The sequence below is a fragment of the Phocoena phocoena genome, chromosome 19 (genome assembly GCF_963924675.1).
Source record: "Phocoena phocoena chromosome 19, mPhoPho1.1, whole genome shotgun sequence".
In the NCBI taxonomy this organism is placed as follows: domain Eukaryota; kingdom Metazoa; phylum Chordata; class Mammalia; order Artiodactyla; family Phocoenidae; genus Phocoena; species Phocoena phocoena.
In genome coordinates, this window is record NC_089237.1 from 43,258,892 (window position 1) to 43,278,592 (window position 19,701).

At 51.7% G+C, this 19,701-nt stretch overlaps 1 protein-coding gene across 2 annotated transcripts in view; it reads left to right on the plus strand.

Moving 5' to 3' along the window:
* Window positions 1–1,803: 1,803 nt before the first annotated feature.
* Window positions 1,804–19,701, plus strand: part of KSR1 (kinase suppressor of ras 1) — a 145,261-nt gene continuing 127,363 nt past the window's right edge. For both annotated transcript variants that reach the window (XM_065896956.1, XM_065896957.1), the window contains exon 1: window positions 1,804–2,034. In XM_065896956.1, coding sequence (XP_065753028.1) covers window positions 1,804–2,034 — 231 coding nt within the window. The remainder of the gene's footprint in view (window positions 2,035–19,701) is intronic.

The following is a 19,701-nucleotide window of genomic DNA, read 5'->3' on the forward strand; positions in this document are numbered from 1 at the left end:
GAACCAACCAGGCTGCAGCCTCGTTATGGATGGTCCCTCGAGATAGTTCTCCTGTTCTGTGACCTCTCTCTGTGCCAAAGATTCTCAAAGTTCAGCCCCCAGACCAGCAGCATCAGCATCACCTGAGAACCTGTTAGAACGCAAATTCTCCAGCCTCATCCTCGACCTACTGAGTGGGAACCTCTGTGAGTGGGGTTCATCATTCCGTGGATGAACAAGCCCTCCAGGAGATTTTGATCCACTCTCAAGTTTGAGAGCCACTGTTACACAGTTTCTCTTTCAGGGCATAGGACTTGTCTTAAGAACTCATGAATTGGATTGCACAGCTTTATGGAGCCCCTGCTGTGTGCCATGCTCTGTATTTGGCTCTGTGAAGAGGATACCAAGATAAATTAGCCAGCCGCTTCTGCAGCCAAGGAGCTTAGGAGAGAGATTTCTTCTGGTTGGCAGATGTTGGAAGTATGGATGTGTGGGACCTTTGATCATAGTCTTGTCTATTCAGTTTAGGCAGATAATAGAGCTCAGGGGAAGTGGCAGGAGGTGGGAGGGGAGGGTGAGGGATGGGGTGGGGATGGAATGCTGAGTTAGGAGGCACAAAAAGGCACAGACAACTACCAGTCCAGGAGCAGTATTCCGCCCATGCCCACTGCTCAGGTGTGGAGGCATGCTTAGGAGGTCTGAGGTTGAATAGTAACAATTGCTAACATTTTACCTAGTGCCTACACGTGTCAGTAATCAATCTAGGTGCTGTACACACATTAACTCATTCTTCACGTGAACCCTATCAGATAGGTACTATTATCACCCCATTTTGACTGATGGGGAAACTCAGACACTCAGAGGTGAGCCAACTTTGCCTAAAGTCACAGCTAGGCAAGGGTAGAGACTGTTTGAACCCGTCGGTTTGCTCTAGAGCGCTCCCAAACGCACGACAAAACAAGGGGTCACCCCAAGCGTCTGGGCTGGCCTGCTAGGTTGAGGTGGCGGAGGGATGGGACCCTTATATTGGTGGGTAAATAGCATCTAGAAGAAAGCCCTACGTCTTTCCAAGCCTGTGCCTTTCCTCTGGCGTAGACAATCGGGAGTCCAGTAAATTGCGAACCACCTACAGGACAAGTACCTTAGGCCCCTTCCCACTAGATGGCGGCCCCTAAATCCACACAGTAATTCTGAAACCTCCACTGTCTCCGTCTTCCAGGGTTCCGCTGCGGTCGAGGAATTGCAGGAGGCGAACCTCCCTCCCGTCCAAAGGGCCGCGGGCTCCTACCTCACCCCATCCGGGGGGTCGCGGGAAGTCCCCAGCCTGGAGGAGGGATGGGGAGGAGGCGGGGGTGGGCGGGGAGATGCGGCTCCCCAGGCTTCGGGCGCCCGGGGGAGGAGCTGGCGCGGAGCAGCCACTGCCGGGGCGCAGAGGCGGGGCGCTCCCGCACAGCCTGTGCCCACAGCGGAAGGGAAGGCCGGGACCTAGGGGCGCTGGAGCCGGCGGGGACCCCGAGGGCGGGGGCGGCGGCAGGTGCGCGGCGCGGACTACAAGTCCCAGCATGCCCAGCTGCTCTGACCCAGCCCCCGCTGCCACTTAAAGGCTCCGGGAGCCTCAGCCGTCGGGTCGCCGCGGCTTTCGCTTTGCCGCCGCGGCTGGGCGGGAGGGAGAGGCGGGCTCGGCGGCAGGCGGGCTTGCGTCCTGGCTCCGGCAGCGTCGAGGGGCGCTCCTCGGCCAGCCCTCCCGGCTAAGGGATTCCCTTCCGAGGCGCCCGCGCCCCCGGGCTCCCCGCCTCGGCCACCCCGCGGCCCCGATGCCGAGGCATGGATAGAGCGGCGCTGCGCGCGGCGGCGATGGGGGAGAAGAAGGAGGGCGGCGGCAGGGGGGACGCGGCGGCCCCAGATGGGGGCGCCGGGGCCGCGGCCAGCCGGGCGCTGCAGCAGTGCGGGCAGCTCCAGAAGCTCATCGACATCTCCATCGGTAGCCTGCGCGGGCTGCGCACGAAGTGCGCCGTGTCCAACGACCTCACCCAGCAGGAGATACGGACCCTGGAGGTAAGGGGCCGCGGCGCCGGAGAAACGGGGGCCCGCGCTGGGTTTGAGGAGGCAGGGGTCGGCAGCCCGGGAAGCGCCCCAGCGCCTCCCTCGCTGCTCTAGGTCACTCCTTCCTCAGTCGCATCCTTGAGCCCGGTCACCTCCTTTGCGTCGGCCGTAGGACCCGGGACCAGCCCCTCACCTTGGGCGGGATTTGGGGGGAGGGGCGTAGTGGGACCTGGGAGGGAGGCTGGAGGAGCCCGCGGGCGGGATGGGCGGCGCACGGACATCCCCTGCCGCCCCCCCTCCGCCCCCACCCCATTTCTAGCTCGCCCGGCCGCAGGACCCATTCTCCCACTGAGTCACGTGCTGGACCTTTCCGTGGGTGACTGAGCCCAGCAGCTGTGGGCTGGGGTGACTGGGCGGGAGGAGGTCCCCCTGAAGTGTGAGCGCAGGCCCGTCGTTCTCTGCCTTCCCCTCACGCCCCAGACTTTGTCTGTCTCTTCCTTTGCTCTTCTCCAGGTTCTTGTCTGCCGCTTATCAGTGTTTGATGAAACTGCATTTTTGCCTTTCAGACGTTGGGTGCTTCTCTTTCGCACTGCCACAGCATTTCACTGCTCTACCCACCGACACCCCCCGCCCCCCCACCCCCCCGCTATTGGACTTTGGTTTAGGAACAATTATGCTGAGGACCAAAGGCTTTGATGGGAAGATGACACTATTTAAGGGGTTTTCTGGTGGAGACAGCCTCCAGTGTGAAGAAGAAATAAGATGCAGGCCTTACTGTCTCAAATTATAGCTGGGAAGTGCAGTATTAAAAGGATTTGAAAGAATCAACCAAAAGGGTTGTTGGGTTCTCAGAAGGGGGAGTCTCCCCCTCCCGCATACATAATAGAGGGAAACTAGTGCATTCCCAACTTGCTTTTGTCCACAGGCTGGGAAGACTGTGAAATTCCAGGCACCACGTAGTAGCTGCTCTGCCTCTTTCCACCTTGCACTGACACATCTGGCCTGCTGCACATCTGGAGATGTTTTGTTTTATTAGAACCTGAACTCCTCATCCTACATCCTCCACACCCTCTTATTGCTGATTGCCTCTGCTAGCAATCATAGGGCCAGAGGGTGATTTGTGGCAGTCATTATAAGACCCAGTCCTCTGTGCACACCAGAAGCCTGAATCCCTGTTTGATCCAAAATGCTCGAGAGTGACTTCTTTTTTATTAATTAATTTATTTTTGGCTGTGTTGGGTCCTCATTGCTGCGCGCGGGCTTTCTCTAGTTGTGGCGAGCGGGGGCTACTCTTCGGGCTTCGCATTGCAGTAGCTTCTCTTGTTGGGGAGCACGGGCTCTAGGCGCACGGGCTTCAGTAGTTGTGACTTGTGGGCTCTAGAGCGTAGGCTCAGTAGTTCTGACACACGGGGTTTGTTACTCTGCCGGATGTGGGATCTTCCTGGACCAGGTCTCGAACCCATGTCCCCTGCATTGGCAGGTGGGTTCTTAGCCACTGCGCCATCAGGGAAGTCCCCTTGGGAGTGACTTCTGTCCTTCAGTTTTATTTTCTTAAAAGCTACAAAACCAGGGACATGGGAAGCATCTAATCAGCGCTGGTTATTATTATTTTTGTTACAGTCGCTATAGCCGTTTCGACCAGGGTTTTACTTAAAAAACAAACCAACCAGCAACCCCCCGTCCCCGCCCCCCCGCCCCAGTCCCTCCTGCATGCATGCTGCTGTTTTCCAAGCGGCGAGAGAAACTGGTTTCTTGAACATAGCCGGGTGTGTTTGCCCAGCTAAGTTCAGTTTTTAAACTGACACAATAGGGGGCCTGTGTGGCTTCGTTCTGGGAGGAGGGGTCGTTGTCCTGCAGCATGTGTCTTGTTGGATGCTATGTTGTTGGGATGAGAGGACGTTCTCTGTTGACCTCTCTTGGTTTGCAGATTGGACCCGGGAGAAAAAGTGCAGCTCTTTCTCTGGAAATGGTGCCTTGCCTTCTCTGTACCCTGCCTTCCAAAGTCTCTCATTTTTACCAAGGTGTGGCATCAGGACACTCCAGAGCATCCCCTTATTTAGGTCTCTGACCTGGTTTATTTGGTAGCCTCCCTTCTGAGTGTTTACTGGATGATCGGCTCTGGCCGCCAGAAACCCATCCAAAGGTCCAAAGGGGATTTGCAGGGGGAACTGGAACGAGTACCCAGCTCCCTGTCCTCTCCACTCTGCTGTAGGTTCAGGTCCACCCTACTCCCTGAAAAGGCAGGACCTGGGCTGTTTGGGGGAATGGGACTTTATACCCCAGGATCTAGTTCCCTAGGCCTCAGCCTCCTTATTTGAACAGGGGGGTTGGAGTGGGTCTCTGCGGGCTCTCGTGGCTCTAAACTCTGTGGTTTAGTGAAGGGGCCTCAGTTGGGTTGAATCAGATGTTTGTTATGCACGCCACTGTGTAAGAATATCCATGATTAAGAATTGTTCTAAAATCCAGATTTACCAGACTGATAAAATAGGGGGAAAGTTTATTACTCAAAGGATCCTGACCTTTGGGGCAGTGTGGCAGGCGGAAAGCCCATGGCTTGGAAATCTGGTCCTGGTTCTATCTGTCTGACCTTGGTCAAGTCCCATGACTTCTGAATCTCAGACTTTCTCATCTGTAAAATGGGCATGAGTCTACTTAAACCTGCAACCTTGTCGTGAGTCTGTAAGTCCGCATGCTTTCTACCAAGAGATTCTGCCCGTGAACTTTCCTCCTGAGGGTCCAATGCATTCATGCCACAGGCCACATTTAGGGGAAGGCACTTTGACACCTTGCTCTTATTTCCTAGAGGTGGGTAAGACAGGCCAGGAACCAATCCCAGCAGCCTGTGCTGAGGTCAGGCAGGGTAGTGGTGATGTCCATTCTGGCTTTGTTTCCTGTTCTGCAGGCTCCTCTCACATTCCAGGCCAGGGCCCCCAGAGACAGGACTTGCAACATTCAATTCCTGGCTTTTGAAGAAGGGGCTGACCAGAGGGCTTGGCTTACGCAAGCACGCCAGACTTACAGAATCTGAGGAACCCCAGCCCACCCTGGTCCTCATTGAGTAAGCACTCAGTGAGGTGCCTCGGGAAGTCCCAGACCTCCGGCCCCACTGCTGGTGCCTGATTGTAGGTCGGATGATGTCTGGGGGTCAGCGTGTCCGGCTGCCCCTCCCTCCTCCATGCAGTGGTCCAGCTTGCATCCAAAAGAGTGGAAGGAGCCAGGGTGTAATGTCTGCCTCCCACCTGCCGGTCAGTGTGCTGGACCCTTCTCAGTCTCCGAAGATTTTCTGGAAATCCACCAACCTTCACCACACGTGTATTTTTTTCTCTCGACATGAGAAGCGGAGGGGGATAAAATCTGAACCCAGGGTCTGAATCTGTAAACAGAAGTTGGGAGGCCACTGCATCCCAGCAGAACCTGCTGCCCTATCTCCATCAGGCCCTGAGAACTCCACCGAGGCACGGTGGAATGTTCTCGTTCCCCAGATGTGCTCACACAGGGAACCCGGCTGGCCTCACAGCTGGGCCTGGAGCCCCACGCCAGTTCATTCCCTCATTTGTGCATCCTCTTGGGGCCGAGTCTGTGCCGGGCAGTGGGGAGATAGTGGTGCCTCACGAAGATGCACGTTTTGTGGGCACTGTAACTTTGCCTTATCCTGCCAGCCTCCTGGTACTTTCCAGAGACAGGCCTTGGCACACCGAGTCTTCCCATCTGGTGCTCTTATGGAGAAAAGTCCCTCCTAAGCAAGCTGACCTAGAGAAAGGGGTCCCCAAAGGGCTTCGACCTTTGCTCAGCTCTGCTGTGGCAGAGGTCAGAGCCCTGTGGTGTGGAGGGCCTGAGCTCTCCCTGTGGTCCTCTCCCCTGCCCCTCGGAGCACCTGGATGGTGGAAGTGCTGGGAAAGGAGAGGGGTGCCATGGGTGCTCACAGAGCAAGTACTCGGGGCGTGTGTGGACGTGCATTCACTCAACAAACCTGCAGTTATTACTGATTTGCCTGATGAGCTGCTCACTGCCACCACCCTGGCAAGGATTCTGAGGTAGGTAGGATGCTTTCCTGGTGTTTGGGGATGCTTTCAGTCCAATGGGGGAGGCAGACAGGCAAACAGTAGTGACTCCAGTACCACGGCCTGCTGAGAGCGGTTTGGAATTGGGAATATGACCGGACGGTTGTCCAGTCCAACTCCTGCTTTTCTGGGAAATACTCCCAGAGTCTTGCTGGCGACTTGTCCCACGTCACACGCCCCTGGCAGAAATGAGAGTGGAGCCTGGGTTCCCTCTCCCCACCCAGCCCCTGCCTCAGAGTGGGGCTTTTCTCTGCTTTTGCTCTACCCCGTAGTTTTAACCTCCAGCTGAAGGCTTTCACTCCAGCTGTCCCCGGAGGGAGCCAGAGCTGGGGCACTGTTTCCCTTGGTGTCTGCTTTCGCCTTGGCGATTTTTTTCCTGGTGAAACTTGCCACCGGTGATCCTCGGAGGCAGTCTGGAGAGGGACCTGTAGTTCCCAAGACTGAGGAGGCCTGCGGGGCACTGGAGGGAGGCCTTATCAGATCTGCAGCCCAGGTTAGCCTGAGTGCCAGGAGGCCTCTGGTTTGCTGCCTGGGGACAGTGATGGGAATGCCTCCTTCCACGCCAGGTTAGCTCAAAATCCAGGAAAGCCGCATTCCCCACCGCAAGTATTCTGGACCTGCCTGGCCTCTGTGGTCCCGAGAGGGACGGCGAAGGCCCTGGTCCTTGGTGGCAGTGTCTGCAGTGGTTGTGCTGGTGGTGGGAAGTAACAATGCCTGTGACCAAGTCTCTCTCAGCTATGCTTTTTAAAAAGAACATCCTTTCAGAATAGGCTGATTGGAATCTTTTTCTACATTCAGTTCAAAGGGAAAGCTGAGTAGAGGTGCATTCGGGGTCATGGGAAGGCCCTTCGAGCATAGCGAGGGCAGACGTGGAACGAGGAACCGTCTTGGTCGCCTGTTCTGTGCTAGGCTTTTGGCATATGTTCCCCATTTAACCCTCACATGGACCCTGTGAGGTTTTCTCCCCATTCTGCGGTTAAGGACATTGCGGCTCAGAGGGATTGAGAGACTGAGTTAGTAGGTGGTGCAACCTGCATTGACTGGTCTTCGGTACTCATGTTCTGAACTTCGCAACAGCTTCTAGAGACCACAGTGGAGGGGACGGTTTCTGGTCAGGGTTGTGACGGCTGAGCCCAAGGAAGTGGCCGGTAACAAAAAGGGCTGGCCCAGGGCCACTTGGTGGCTCAGTTCCAGATGACCGGGCCTTCTGGTGGCCACGCCAGGCTGTGCAGCCTCTGAGCTCGGGCTGGGGGCCGCTTCCCTAAAGTGCAGGCCAGCACATCCTCAAAGATGGGTCCCTGTCGGCGAACTGTGATGCAATCGCTCTGTGTTGGTCTCATTCTGAGAAATGAGAAGCTGCCTAGAGATCATCTTACTCATAATTGTTTTAATGGATACCTGCCTTATCGTCTATGCGTAATTCCTCTGGTAAGCGCTACATTCTTTAACTTTCCAGTTGTATTAAAATATCTTAAAACACACATAATGATATGTGCTCACTATTAAAAAGAAAATTCAGTTGAATAAAAATAAAAACCACCCATAATGCCACCTCTCAGAGTTAATTCTTGTTAACATTTGGCTATATAAATTCTTCTAGTGTTTTTATCCTCTGCATTTGCATACAAATGTAGATGGATGGGGACTTCCCTGGTGGTCTAGTGGATAAGACTCCATGCTCCCAATGCAGGGGAACCAGGTTCCATCCCTGGTCAGGGAACTAGATCCCACATCTAGCTGCAGCTAAGACCTGGCACGGACAAATTAAAAAAAAAAAGTACATGAATGTATTCGTGGAGCTCACCGTGCTCATTGCCTTGTAAATGTCTTCTGTCTGCGCCAGTACCCACAGATATACACCATCGCCGGTCGTGGCTGCGTCGTGTGGTCATATCATAAATTCGTTGAACCTGTCCCCACTTGTCAGCCATTCAGGGTGTTTCCACGTCTTGCTGTTATAAACCGTGCTGCAGTTGAGTGCATGAGTGCATTCCTAGAAGTGGAATTTGCTGGGTCAAAGTGTATTAACACATTTAACAGCAGCCCTATTCTTTGAAGTCTTTAGGGCCTGATATGTTTCCCCTACCCCGCTCCCCAGCAGGAGTGCCAGGATTTTCAAAATGGCAGCCTTCATGCGTTTAGCCCTTTGCCACTGGATCTGTGTCCACCTCGAGGGCGAGGTGTGTGAACAGGAGACAGGACGTGGGCCCCGTGGCTGAGGTTCTGGGTTCTGGGTCAAGGATTATGGATTCTAGTTTTGTGGTTACCCGTAGCAAGAGGCGGGGTCGGGGGGGGCCTGGACTGACCATTTAGAAAAGGGATCTTTCCTTACTCCCATGCAGCAAAGCGGGGGCTGGATGTCAGGGCTCTGTGTCCAGGGACTGGTCACTTCTGGGCAGTGCACAGCCATATGGTGAAGTTTTCATCACCTGAGGCTCATGAAAGGCATCTCAGTGAACAGTAAGCTCGGTTTCATCACCGACCACAAATACTGATCAGAGCGCTATTTGGGGTGCCTTCGCTTTGGGGTTGATTTAATAGAGTCATGGGTTCCTAAGGTAAGTGGGCTACTAAGGTCTTGGAATTCTCATCTGGTCCAGCCCTCTCATCTGTAGGTGAGGAAACAGCGCCCAAAGGGGAAGTGACTTGCCAGGAACACATATTAGGTTATGAACCTGAACAAAACAAAGAGTGGAGGAGAGACAGGTGCTTATAAAGGAGCGCTGAGTGGGGAGTCAGACCTGAGAGCTCACGCCCTGGAGTGAGACATTATACCACCTTGACCAACGGCAAAACGGCAGGCTGCTATCCCACTCTCCTATGTTGGGGGCAGGGGGAGGGGGTCCTCAGCCTCAAGACGTTTCCTGCAGGAGGAAGCAAATGGGTTTGTTTTCCCAGCCCCATCTCAGTGTCTTAGGGACCCTGGGGACTGGAGAGATTCTTGGGGAGCAGGCTGGGGTGTCCAGTGGGTGGGGCCTTTTTTGAAAGCCAGCTTGCCCAGTGGGTGGTCTTTGAACCTGACCTGACTGTACTTACAAGGGCTTCTCATCCTTCCAGTGAAAGATCCTCTGGGACTTGGGTGGGTGAACATTTTCTCCTGTAAGGGTTGGGTTTATGTCCTAAATTTGTACAGATTTTACATTCGATACCATGATATTATACAGTGTTTACCATTTTGCTTCCAGAAGATACAGCCTTTTGATCCAATGTCTTTGTGTCCATATGACATTCTCCCGTGTTCCAGACCCCGGGTGGGGATGCAGAGCCATACCCTGGGGACAGATGTTGGGATCAAAAATGCTTTGTCATTTATTCCCAGTTAACGATTGTTTCTCATCTGCACTGAAGAAGTTTTAATTCAAACTGCCGCCACATACAAAACCTATATATTTATATATATCTGTATTTCTCTGTCATCCTGGCCTTGGTGGCCAACTGTGTGTTTTAACTGGGCGGGTTGCCTTTGAAAATAACGGAGCTGAAGTCATCCTGTTTGCTTGCCGTTTTTCTCCCCCCTTTCGTTTTTCCACCTTCAGAATAATTGCAAGAATGAATTAAGAGTTGTGCTTAAAATTTAAAACAGGGCCAAGGGAGAAAGCATAATGCATTATGTGGAATAGACCAGCCATGGTTAGGAAAAATAACTTTTCATACAGCATAAACTGTAGACATGACTGCAATGTATTGATCATGAGGGTTTTGCTTTCTGCAAAGCTGATGAGATAAGCTGCTTATAGAGTGGTGGAGCTTTTCTTTGACAAGGCACCTGGAGGTATTGAGTCCCAATTGAGCCAAATCATTTGGGTTGGGTTTTGTTATGGATTAGCAGAACCGGCTTCATTCATGGTATGCAGAGTTTTGCTGGCCAGAAAAAGAAAGTTACAGGTCTATTTAAAAAGTGACCTGAGTGTTCTCATGCATGGGGCACGATCCCCTCCTCCCAGTCTGGGACCCTTGAAAGGGCTTGCAGCCTTTCTTATACTGTATTCTGCAAGATGCTCTTGTGAAAGAAAGCTTCAAGTAGCTGCGTCAGCTATTTTCCTCCTGGTGATTCCTGAAGATGAAGATTAGTGTTTTAAAGGCTCTGAGAAGTCCTGCAGCAAGGATTCCCAAACTTACTTGTCCAGGGCATCTTCTCTCCTCTGAACACAGTTGGGAAAACATGAACGGGGAAGAGACAAGAAATGGTAGGTGTAGTTTCAACTACTGTTTTTTTTTTTTATTTATTTTTTTATTTTATTTTATTATTTTTTTATTTTTATTTTTTTTTCAACTACTGTTTTTTTTATGATACTGAGGTTCCATTTGAGGTTCCAGTTAAAATTGGGTAGGTTGAGGAGAGGCTAGTGACCCCATACACTTATCTAGCTGTGCAAAGTTGCCTTTTGTCAAGGGAGGTACTTTCCAAAGGGAGACAGATTGTGTTCTGGGTACCACACTACCCACTTCGAGACAGATTTCACTTAATCCTCCCAACAAGCTGAGGAAGACGTACCCAGAGAGGTTTATATGTCTGGAGTCCTCGAGTCCTACCTCTTCCTGGCCCCACTGGCCAGTTAGCCCGGTGCCAAGGGCACACTCACTCAGGGTCTGCCAGGAACCTCCTGACCCCAATGGTGGCAGCAAACAATCCAGGAGAAATGCAAATGTCTGTGGGTGTGTTTGAGCCTGGGGCTGTGGAGGGCAGGGGAAGGGCTGGGCTGCAGGCGAGGAATGCTTTTTGAAACAAAAAAGGAAATACTGGCTCAGAATGGAAAGGAAAGGAAGCAGCTTCCTGTTTCTGGTGCTGGCTTTTACAAGGAGGAGCTCTCTCTAGCTCCTTGGCCAGTGGAGGCCTGGGCTGGCTGGGACCACTCCGGGTACACTAGACAGACACACGGCTCCCACACTGCTGCCTGAGGGCTCAGAAATAGGGGCTGGGTCCACCCCTTTTCATTTTCCCCAGGTAACTGATCAAATGGATGTGTGGTTTTCAAAATGAATATTTATACATGTTATTAAATAGATGTGTCGCAATGCCTGGCATTTCCCGAGAGCTTACTCCATGCCTGGCCCCCTTCTTAGGAGTCTTATGTGACATTTACTCCTTGCAACGACCTTGTGAGGAAGGTTCTACTGTTATTCCCATTTTACAGATGAAGAAACTGAGGGTGCAGAGAGGTTGAGTGACTTGCCCAGAGTCATACAGCCAAGGAAAGACTAAGCTGTGACTTGAGCCCAGACCGTTTTAATTACCTGCTGGCATAGCCGGACTTGCATTTACAAACTCCTCATCCGCCTAGAAAATCTGTTTGCACAGAATAATTTTTTTTAAAGACCCGTGGCTTTTGTCTGGCTCCAGAGGGCAAGTCCCAAAGCCTGCGTCAGACCCTCGGTGATTCTTAGGTGAAATGCCTGGTCTGAGTTTACTCAGACTATGGAAACGTTCAAACATGTACATTGTTGAGCCACAACTACTAAGCCTGTGCTCTAGAACCCACGAGCCACGACTACTGAAGCCCGTGCACATAGAGCCCGTGCTCCGCAACAAGAGAAGCCACCGCAGTTAGAAGCCAGTGCACTGCAACGAAGAGTAGCCCCCGCTCGCCACAACTAGAGAGAAAGCCCGTGCGCAGCAACGAAGACTCAACGCAGACAAAAATAAATTAAAAAAATTAAAAACTAAAAAAATAAAATTTCCCCTGAAGCTTACTGGGGCGTCTGGCAGCCCACACATTACAGGAAGGTCATCTGGTTCTGTAAGCTGACACTCCTGCTGCACCGAAAGCTGTTCTCACGTGGCAGTCAGGGAATGTCCACGGCCTTGCTTATTCCCACAGCCCCGCCTGAGACCGACCCTACCGAGTCACATTGCGACAGGCCCGACTTCCAGGCCACTCTTCTCCATATTCTAGTATCTCCTCTTCTACTTTTCTTTCTTTTTTTTTTAATATAAATTTATTTATAATATTTGTTTATTTTTGGCTGCGTTGGGTCTTCGTTGCTGCGAGCAGGCCTTCTCTAGTTGTGGCGAACGGGAGCTACTCTTCGCTGTGGAGCACAGGCTCTAGGTGCGTGGGCTTCAGTAGTTGTGGCATGCAGGCTCAGTAGTTGTGGCTCATGGGCTCTAGAGCGCAGGCTCAGTAGTTGTGGCTCACTGGCTTAGTTGCTCCATGGCATGTGGGATTTTCCTGGACCAGGGCTTGAACCCATGTCCCCTGCATTGGCAGGCAGATTCTTAACCACTGCACCACCAGGGAAGCGCCTCCTCTTCTACTTTTCCTTGTTGCTTTATCCACACGTCATGAGATGAGTGTATTTCAGCTAACATTTACTGAGCACCATGGTGTGTGCGCCCTGGGAGGAGAGTTGGCGAGCACAGGCAGACCCTCTCTCCAAGGAGCTCCTGGCAAACCCTCATCTCTGCGATTCTGGCCTAAAAATGAGGTCCAGTACCCACGAAGGGGCTTCCTTGCCCTTCATGGTTCTTCTCATGGTTCTGTTCAGTCCTCCTGAAGCCTGGTCTTGCCCGCCACTCTTAACATTTCTTTCTTCTGTGGTCTCTTGCCCCCAGCAGACGTGGTTTTCTTTGTTGCTTTCTGTTTGTTTCATTTTGTTTTGTTTGGGCTGTATTCTCCCAAATGTTTCTCAGCGTGTTGCTTTTGGCCAGCTGCTTCAGATCTTTGAGTTCGGCCTCTCAAACACAGTCATGATGTCATTATGGGAAAGGATGGTCTTGGGCACTTAGTAGGACATTGAGGGCTGCATCAGGACTTCAGGGTGTGCCTGGGTTCTGGGGGGAGAAGGTCACAGTCACCTCCTGACTCCATTCCTTGCTAGCTCTGTGACCTGGGGCAAGTTCCGTAGCTCTCTGAACCTCAGTTTTCTTGTTCGTTTAAAGGGGATAAGAATAGGTGTATTTTAGACTCTTGTAGGAGTTACTGAGATACGGAAAGTGTGCTGCATGGTACTTAGAAGGGATTCAGTATTTTTTTTAACCTCCGCTCACTTACTATTATTCTAGAACACTTGTCCATGTTTCTCTGTTATCTTCCTTTTGGCCCTTTTAATCGCTGCATGATATCTCATCCAGTGGGTATGCTGTAATTTGCCAAAACATTTCCCCTGTTATCGGACATTTTGGTTGTTTCCAGATTTCTGCTGGTATAAACAACGTGACTGGAGTCATCTTTGTACAGGCACCTCTTTATTTTTGTTCCTATTCTGAATTCATTTCCTTGGGATAATTCCCAGGAATGGAATTACCGGGTCAGAGAGCATGGGTATTTTTTTGTGATGGGAGTTGCAAAACTGTCCTCCATTTTCTGTTTTTTTTTTTTTTTGCAGATGTTGGGGGTAGGAGTTAATTAATTAATTAATTAATGTTTGCTGTGTTGGGTCTTCATTTCTGTGCGAGGGCTTTCTCTAGTTGTGGCAAGCGGGGGCCACTCTTCATCCCGGTGCGCGGGCCTCTCGCTATCGCGGCCTCTCTTGTTGTGGAGCACGGGCTCCAGACGCGCAGGCTCAGTACTTGTGGCTCACGGGCCCAGCAGCTCCACGGCATGTGGGATCCTCCCAGACCAGGGCTCGAACCCGTGTCCCCTGCTTTAGCAGGCAGATTCTCAACCACTGCGCCAGCAGGGAAGCCCCATTTTCTGTTTTTTGAATGATAGCTCTCTTAAAATTTGTACTCCTGGTTGACTAGCTCATTTTTTTCTTTGTAATCCTTTTTGATCTCTGTGCCTTTCCTCTCCTACCTGGCCATTTTTGGGGGGCCTTGTTAAATCGTTTCCCATCTTCCTTTTTTTAAAAAACATCTTTATTGAGTTATAATTGCCAAATAAAATTGTAAGACATTTAATGTGTGCAAATCATTCTCCTTCTTGAATGTGCTATTTATTTCTATTTTCTGCCCATTCATTTATTGACTGTTTATTGAGCATGTACTGTGTGCCTGGTTTTAAGTACTGGGAAAAGAGCGGTGAAGAAGACCAAGCGGTTCCTTTAATGGAAAGAGAAAGATAAAAAAACAGCCAATAGATAGAGAAAAGTGGCCTGAGCAAAAGAACACTGCAAGTGGGTTAGTGCTGGGGTGGGGAGAAGGCTGCTGCTTTAGATTGGGTCGTCAGGAAAGCTTTCTTCCGAGAGAAGGTTTGAGCTGAGTCTTAAAAGATGAGAGGGCAGTAGTAGCCTTGTGAAAACCCGGGTGAAGAGTATTCCAGGCAGAGGCACCAGCATGTACAAGAGCCCTGAGGCAGAAATGAACTTGTTGAAAGGAGGCCAGTATGCCTGGAACACAGTGGGAAGTGGTGGTCCATGAAGGCTGTGGTCCTCCATGGCCTCAGGGAGGTTGCCTGGGGCTATGTCCCTCAAGTTGGGCCTCAAGAATTAACGCACTAATTCAACAGAGAGTTGTTGCACCCCCCAGTTATGTGCCAGGCACTGTTGTGGGATATGAGAGTGAATGAGAAAGTCAGCTCAGCGGGGGCGTTTGTAGATGAGTGAACTCATGGAAGGCGCCGGTGAGGTGTGAATGGAGGCCCACCGTGCCGCCCGGCCGGCTCAGCTCTGCATCCTGAGATGTGCGGGGACTCGGGAAATATTTCTTGATTTGAACCAAGCTGTGCTCTGCGCTGCTAGCCTTCACTGTGGCAACTGAAACTCAGTTGTCTGCTGTTAGGTCTGGCAGTCTCAGCCTGCCAGGGAAGGGGCCCCAAGGACTGAGGTTGCCAGCTCAGAAGTGGGGCTGCCGATATCAGGTATGAGTATCTAGGCACCCCTTATGGGAAATGAGCCTGCGAAGTAGACGTGGGAAAGCCCCTGTTTACCGTGCTGCCCTGCCCCGATCTTCCCTGAAGGGGGACTCTGATTTGTAACTCTCGTTGGAAATGTAGACTTGGGGACTTTGTGCTTGTCATCATTTTCTTCTCTTAGGGTGGGGCAAAGAGAGGGGTTCCCAAACTTTGGGACAGCCTATACACCTAGTGAGCTGTGACCATGTGGCAGTTCCAGGAAATGGACCTGGTGGAAGACGTTGGCTGCCATTTTGTTTGGAGGTGACTCATGAGGACAGGTCCTCTGATGCCATTGAATTGGGGCCAACTTTAACCAGGCTCAACCTGCTCCTTGGGCTCCTTGCATGTGAACTTGTGGCCAGATGGGGAGGGAAGGCTGGATCCTAGGAATATAATAACTCGGGCTCCCCACGCCCTCCTCTCCCAGTCACGGCGAATCTGAGATAGACTCGCCCAATGTTTACAGGAGATTTCTCAGTTGGCTGCTCGGTAACGGCAGCCTTATTCGCCCACTCCGGCTGGGGAAGTAAGGCCCGAGGTCACAGTAATCTGTGGAGCTGGGGTTCAGATCTAGACTCGTCTGATTTGACACTTGCGTTCATTTCATTGCATCCCCTCAGAAATCCGCTTGACCTTGAGTCTTGTCTGGAGCAGAGAGAGGTCAGCTTTGGTGACGCTCAGCATTTTGGAATAAATAACGCTATGTGGAAAAGGGTCTGAAAATCTCTCCATTTGCATGCCATTTGGACGGGATTACCTCAAAGTTGTAAAGAGGGCGAGATGACCACAGCATCAGCGTCCAGATTAGCAGGTGACCGTTTGCAGAGGTGGACGCTCCTGGTTGAGGAGGAAGATGGAGAGAAAAGCATCCTGGGTGGGGAGGAGGGGGAGGCAGGTTCAGAGCGAAGGCTCTTCCCCGATTCCATCTCAGAGAACTTGGCTTCCGTTTTGAAGCACTCTGGTTAGAAAGGATAACGTAGTTGTTAGCACTGGGCAGCACTGGGGCCTGAGGGACAGGACATGCAGGCACGGTTGTCTTTTAAATGTTGGCGAATCTTAGGAGAAAGAAGGTGATGAGTCCCCCGGGGAGATCCCCCCTGGTGGCCGTGACTCATCCTGGCCAGGGGGACTGAACAGAGCAAGGACGAATCCATCAGTGAATGGAAACTTGTCTTTTTAGGGGACTGGAAACCTTTTCTGTTGTGGTTGGCCTGGTGGTTTATGAGGAGAGGTGAGCATTTGAGACAGAGCGCTGGGCCACTCTTGCAGCTGCATCTTTGACAATTTGGAGAGTTTTAGGAAGTAGTTCTAAAAAAGAAAAAAGAAAAGAAAAGAAACCAAAAGCTAAAGACATCGTTACTTGCAATACCCGTGTGCAGACTGCCATGTGGGCTGTGAGTTGCCATGTGATTAATGGAAACTGGCTCATTGGCACAGTTCATTTGTACCCTCCCCCACCTTTTGTGGCCCCTGAGCTGGAGAGGGCTTCCGACTGTTCTCAGAAAAAGACTTAGGTGGCCTCAAATGACCAGACCTTGTCTTGGGCATCTAACAGCTAAAACTAAACTTCCCCTCTGGCCCTGTTTGGTTTAAGCAGTTTCCTGGCCTGGCAGGATTTGTTTTCTTAGCACCTGTCTCGTCAAAGTTCCCATCCCACTCGTCACAGCAGACCGACCCCTGCCATCCTGTGGCTGCCAGAGGAGGCAGTCAGACACGCTGTTCCCCTGGGGAAATGGAGCCAAAGTGGCCCACTGGGGTGCACTGTTTGGGCTCGCCGCTCCTGTCTTCTCTTCCCCATTTTGGTCACAGGATGCGTGCTTGGCCTTATTCTAGAAAGCTCCGCTGGTTCATGGGCTGCTTCTATTTGGAGGAAAGGCCAGGTGGGTGAGCTGCAGCCGGTAGTAGTAGGTAAGGGGACAGGTTCTGGTGCTTGATGACCTGGGTTCAAACTCTGCTTCCTTCCTGGCTAAGCTTGTGTGTCTTTGGGCAAATTGCTTACCCCGTCTGAGCAACAGTTTTCTCATCTGTAAAATGGAGATTATAATAGAATTGTTTCATAGTAAGTGAGATGAGCCATGTAAAGCACAATGCCTGGCACAGAGTAAACATCTTTTTATATATTATATTACTGGTTTTTTCTTTCAACAAGTATTTAATTAGCATCCACTCTGAGTTGGACACCCACTGTGGGGTGGCCACTCTTCTAAACGGGGAAGTAACTGAACGAGATTGACAAAAAGTTCAGCTCTGTGGAACTTGGGTTTTGGTGTTAGGAGGAGACGTTCAGACAATAAGTCAATGAGTGAAATATATTGTTTGTTAAATGGTGAATGTGCTATGGAAAAAAATGAAAGCAGGAAGAGGACCGAGGCGAGGAGTGGTTTAATTTTAAATGAGGGGTCAGGATGGCTTTGCAGAAAAGGTAATGTTTGAGTAAAGATCTCAGCAGGGTGAGAGGGACTCCCTGGGGATGCATTTGGGGAAGGGTTTTGGAAACTGAGGTCCAAAACGTGCAGAGGTGGAGGGAGTTGCCTGCGGTGCTGGGACCAGGTGAGGCCAAGAGGTGCCCCGGGTGAAACACCGAAGCGGTGCAGCCCTCAGGTGACCTTGAGCCAGGCATCTAGGAGCAACGGGGAAAGGGTGATGAGAACAGAAGGTTGTGAAAGGTACCAGGGCTACATGTGGGCTCCTCAACGGGCCCAGCCTCCGTCCAGTAGAATCCAAAGGGATTTTGAAACTCAACCCTCATTTCTTATTAAAAAATGGCATTCGGGGGTTGCTACTCACTCACCTGCTACCAAAAGCCCTGTCGCCGACTTACTGAAGGTGCACTGCTTCTGACCACATGGGCGGATGGCGGGGCCCTGGCTGGGGCCCCCTGGGGCCCTGCCACCCATTAAGGACATCATCACGCAGGCGAGCTGCTTTCATTCATTTCACAGCATTTGCTGAGCAGCCATGGTGGTGGATCACGCCCGTACGTCCTGGTATCACCTTGCTCATTTGTAACCCCAGGACGACAGCTACTCCTGGAGTCAGTCCATCCTTCAAGGGAGCTTTCTTAAGGCAATCATTCAGTAGAAGAGAACAGCAACATTTATGAGGGTATTTGCATTATCTGTAATACAGAAAAAAATGAAAATGAGGTAGATGTCCGGTGGCAAGGGGATGGTTAAACATACCGTGATGTACAGCACACGATGGGTTGTTTTACACACAGCCATTAATTATGAAGACTGGGTAGAAACATGACCATATTTATATTACGTTAAGTGAAAACATAAAGAGTGCAGAACTACAAATGCAGCCTTTGTAGTTATGTAAATATGTAAAACTATGTCTGCAGATGGAAAAAACTAGAAGAGAAAAGAGTTGTGTGTGTGTGGAACTGTTTTTGGAAAAATTCCATTATGATCGTTAATATTTTCTTTCTTTCTTTTTTTAAATATTTATTTATTTTATTTTATTTTTGGCCACATTGGGTCTTCGTTGCTGTGCGCGGGCTTCTCATTGTGGAGCACGGGCTCTAGGTGCGCAGGCTTCAGTAGTTGTGGCACACGGGCTTCAGTAGTTGTGGCTCGCAGGCTCTAGAGCGCAGGCTCAGTAGTTGTGGCTCACAGTCTTAGTCGCTCCGCGGCATGTGGGATTTTCCCGGACCAGGGCTCGAACCCATGTCCCCTGCATTGGCAGGCAGATTCTCAACCACGAGTGCCTGCCACACTGGAGGCACTGAGCTGCTGCTCAGATACTGGTGGACTTGACCAGAGACCCCTGTCCCCGAGGTCACAGTCTGATGGCTCGGCCCCCTCCCTTCTCAGTGGTCAGGATCAAAAGCTAGCCATGTGCTGTGATGCAAAACTCACACCTTCTGGAATAAAAATGAGACTCGGTCCTGCAGCTTCTCCCCCAGGGCCTTTGTACAGCTAGTGTTGGAGTTGGCTGAGAAGTAGAGAAGTTTCCAGAGCTGCCATGCCTCCTGAGGGAGGTGCTATTTCTAGCAAGCAGACCTTGTGGGAGCAGAGCCTGCCTGGTACCCGGAGGGCTCCTCACATCTTGGCTGCCTGACTTGATCCCAAGTCGAGATCCAGCCTTTGAGGGAGCACCCAGTCCTGGCCGCAAGGCCCTCTGGGTGAGGGGCCATCCCAGAAAGGAGAACCCCTGCTGTGGGCTTTACCTTCCGGGTGCCACACGCTCACAGCGCAAACACGGCACGTGATACTGCCCAGGAATCCGGTGGTTGGCTCAGAGAGACCCGGGTGGCAGTGCTGACAACCACTGACGACCTCACTGCCCGCACGCTGAGAAAAGTCCTCTGGGTGTCTGGAGGATCATGGTGGTGGTGAGGAGGACGTTTGTGACCGGAGCAAGCATTTACTGAGTGCTGTCCGTTCTGGGCTCTCGGACAGCACCGAGAATGCCGTATCCACCAGTCCTTGCAGGGCCCCCAGGGTTGGTGTAGGTCTCACCTCCGCTGCATGGGGGGGAACTGAGGCTCAGAGAGGTGGGTAGAGGTGGGTGAGCCTCCTGAGGTCACACCCATGGGTTCAGAGGTCTAGCTGGTTACAGAGCCCAGGCCTTGGCGTTTTCTGTGTCACCACACACTCATCCGGGGAGAAGTGCCAAATCTGACTACTCAGTGAAAAATGCCACCAGCGCAGTGGTTAAGAACCCGCCTGCCAGTGCAGAGGACACGGGTTCAGTCCCTGGTCCGGGAAGATCCCACATACCGCGGATCAGTTAAGCCTGTGTGCCGCAACTACTGAAGCCCGCGTGCCTAGAGCCCGTGCTCTGCAACAAGAGAAGCCACCGCAGTGAGAAGCCCGCGCACCGCAACGAAGAGTAGC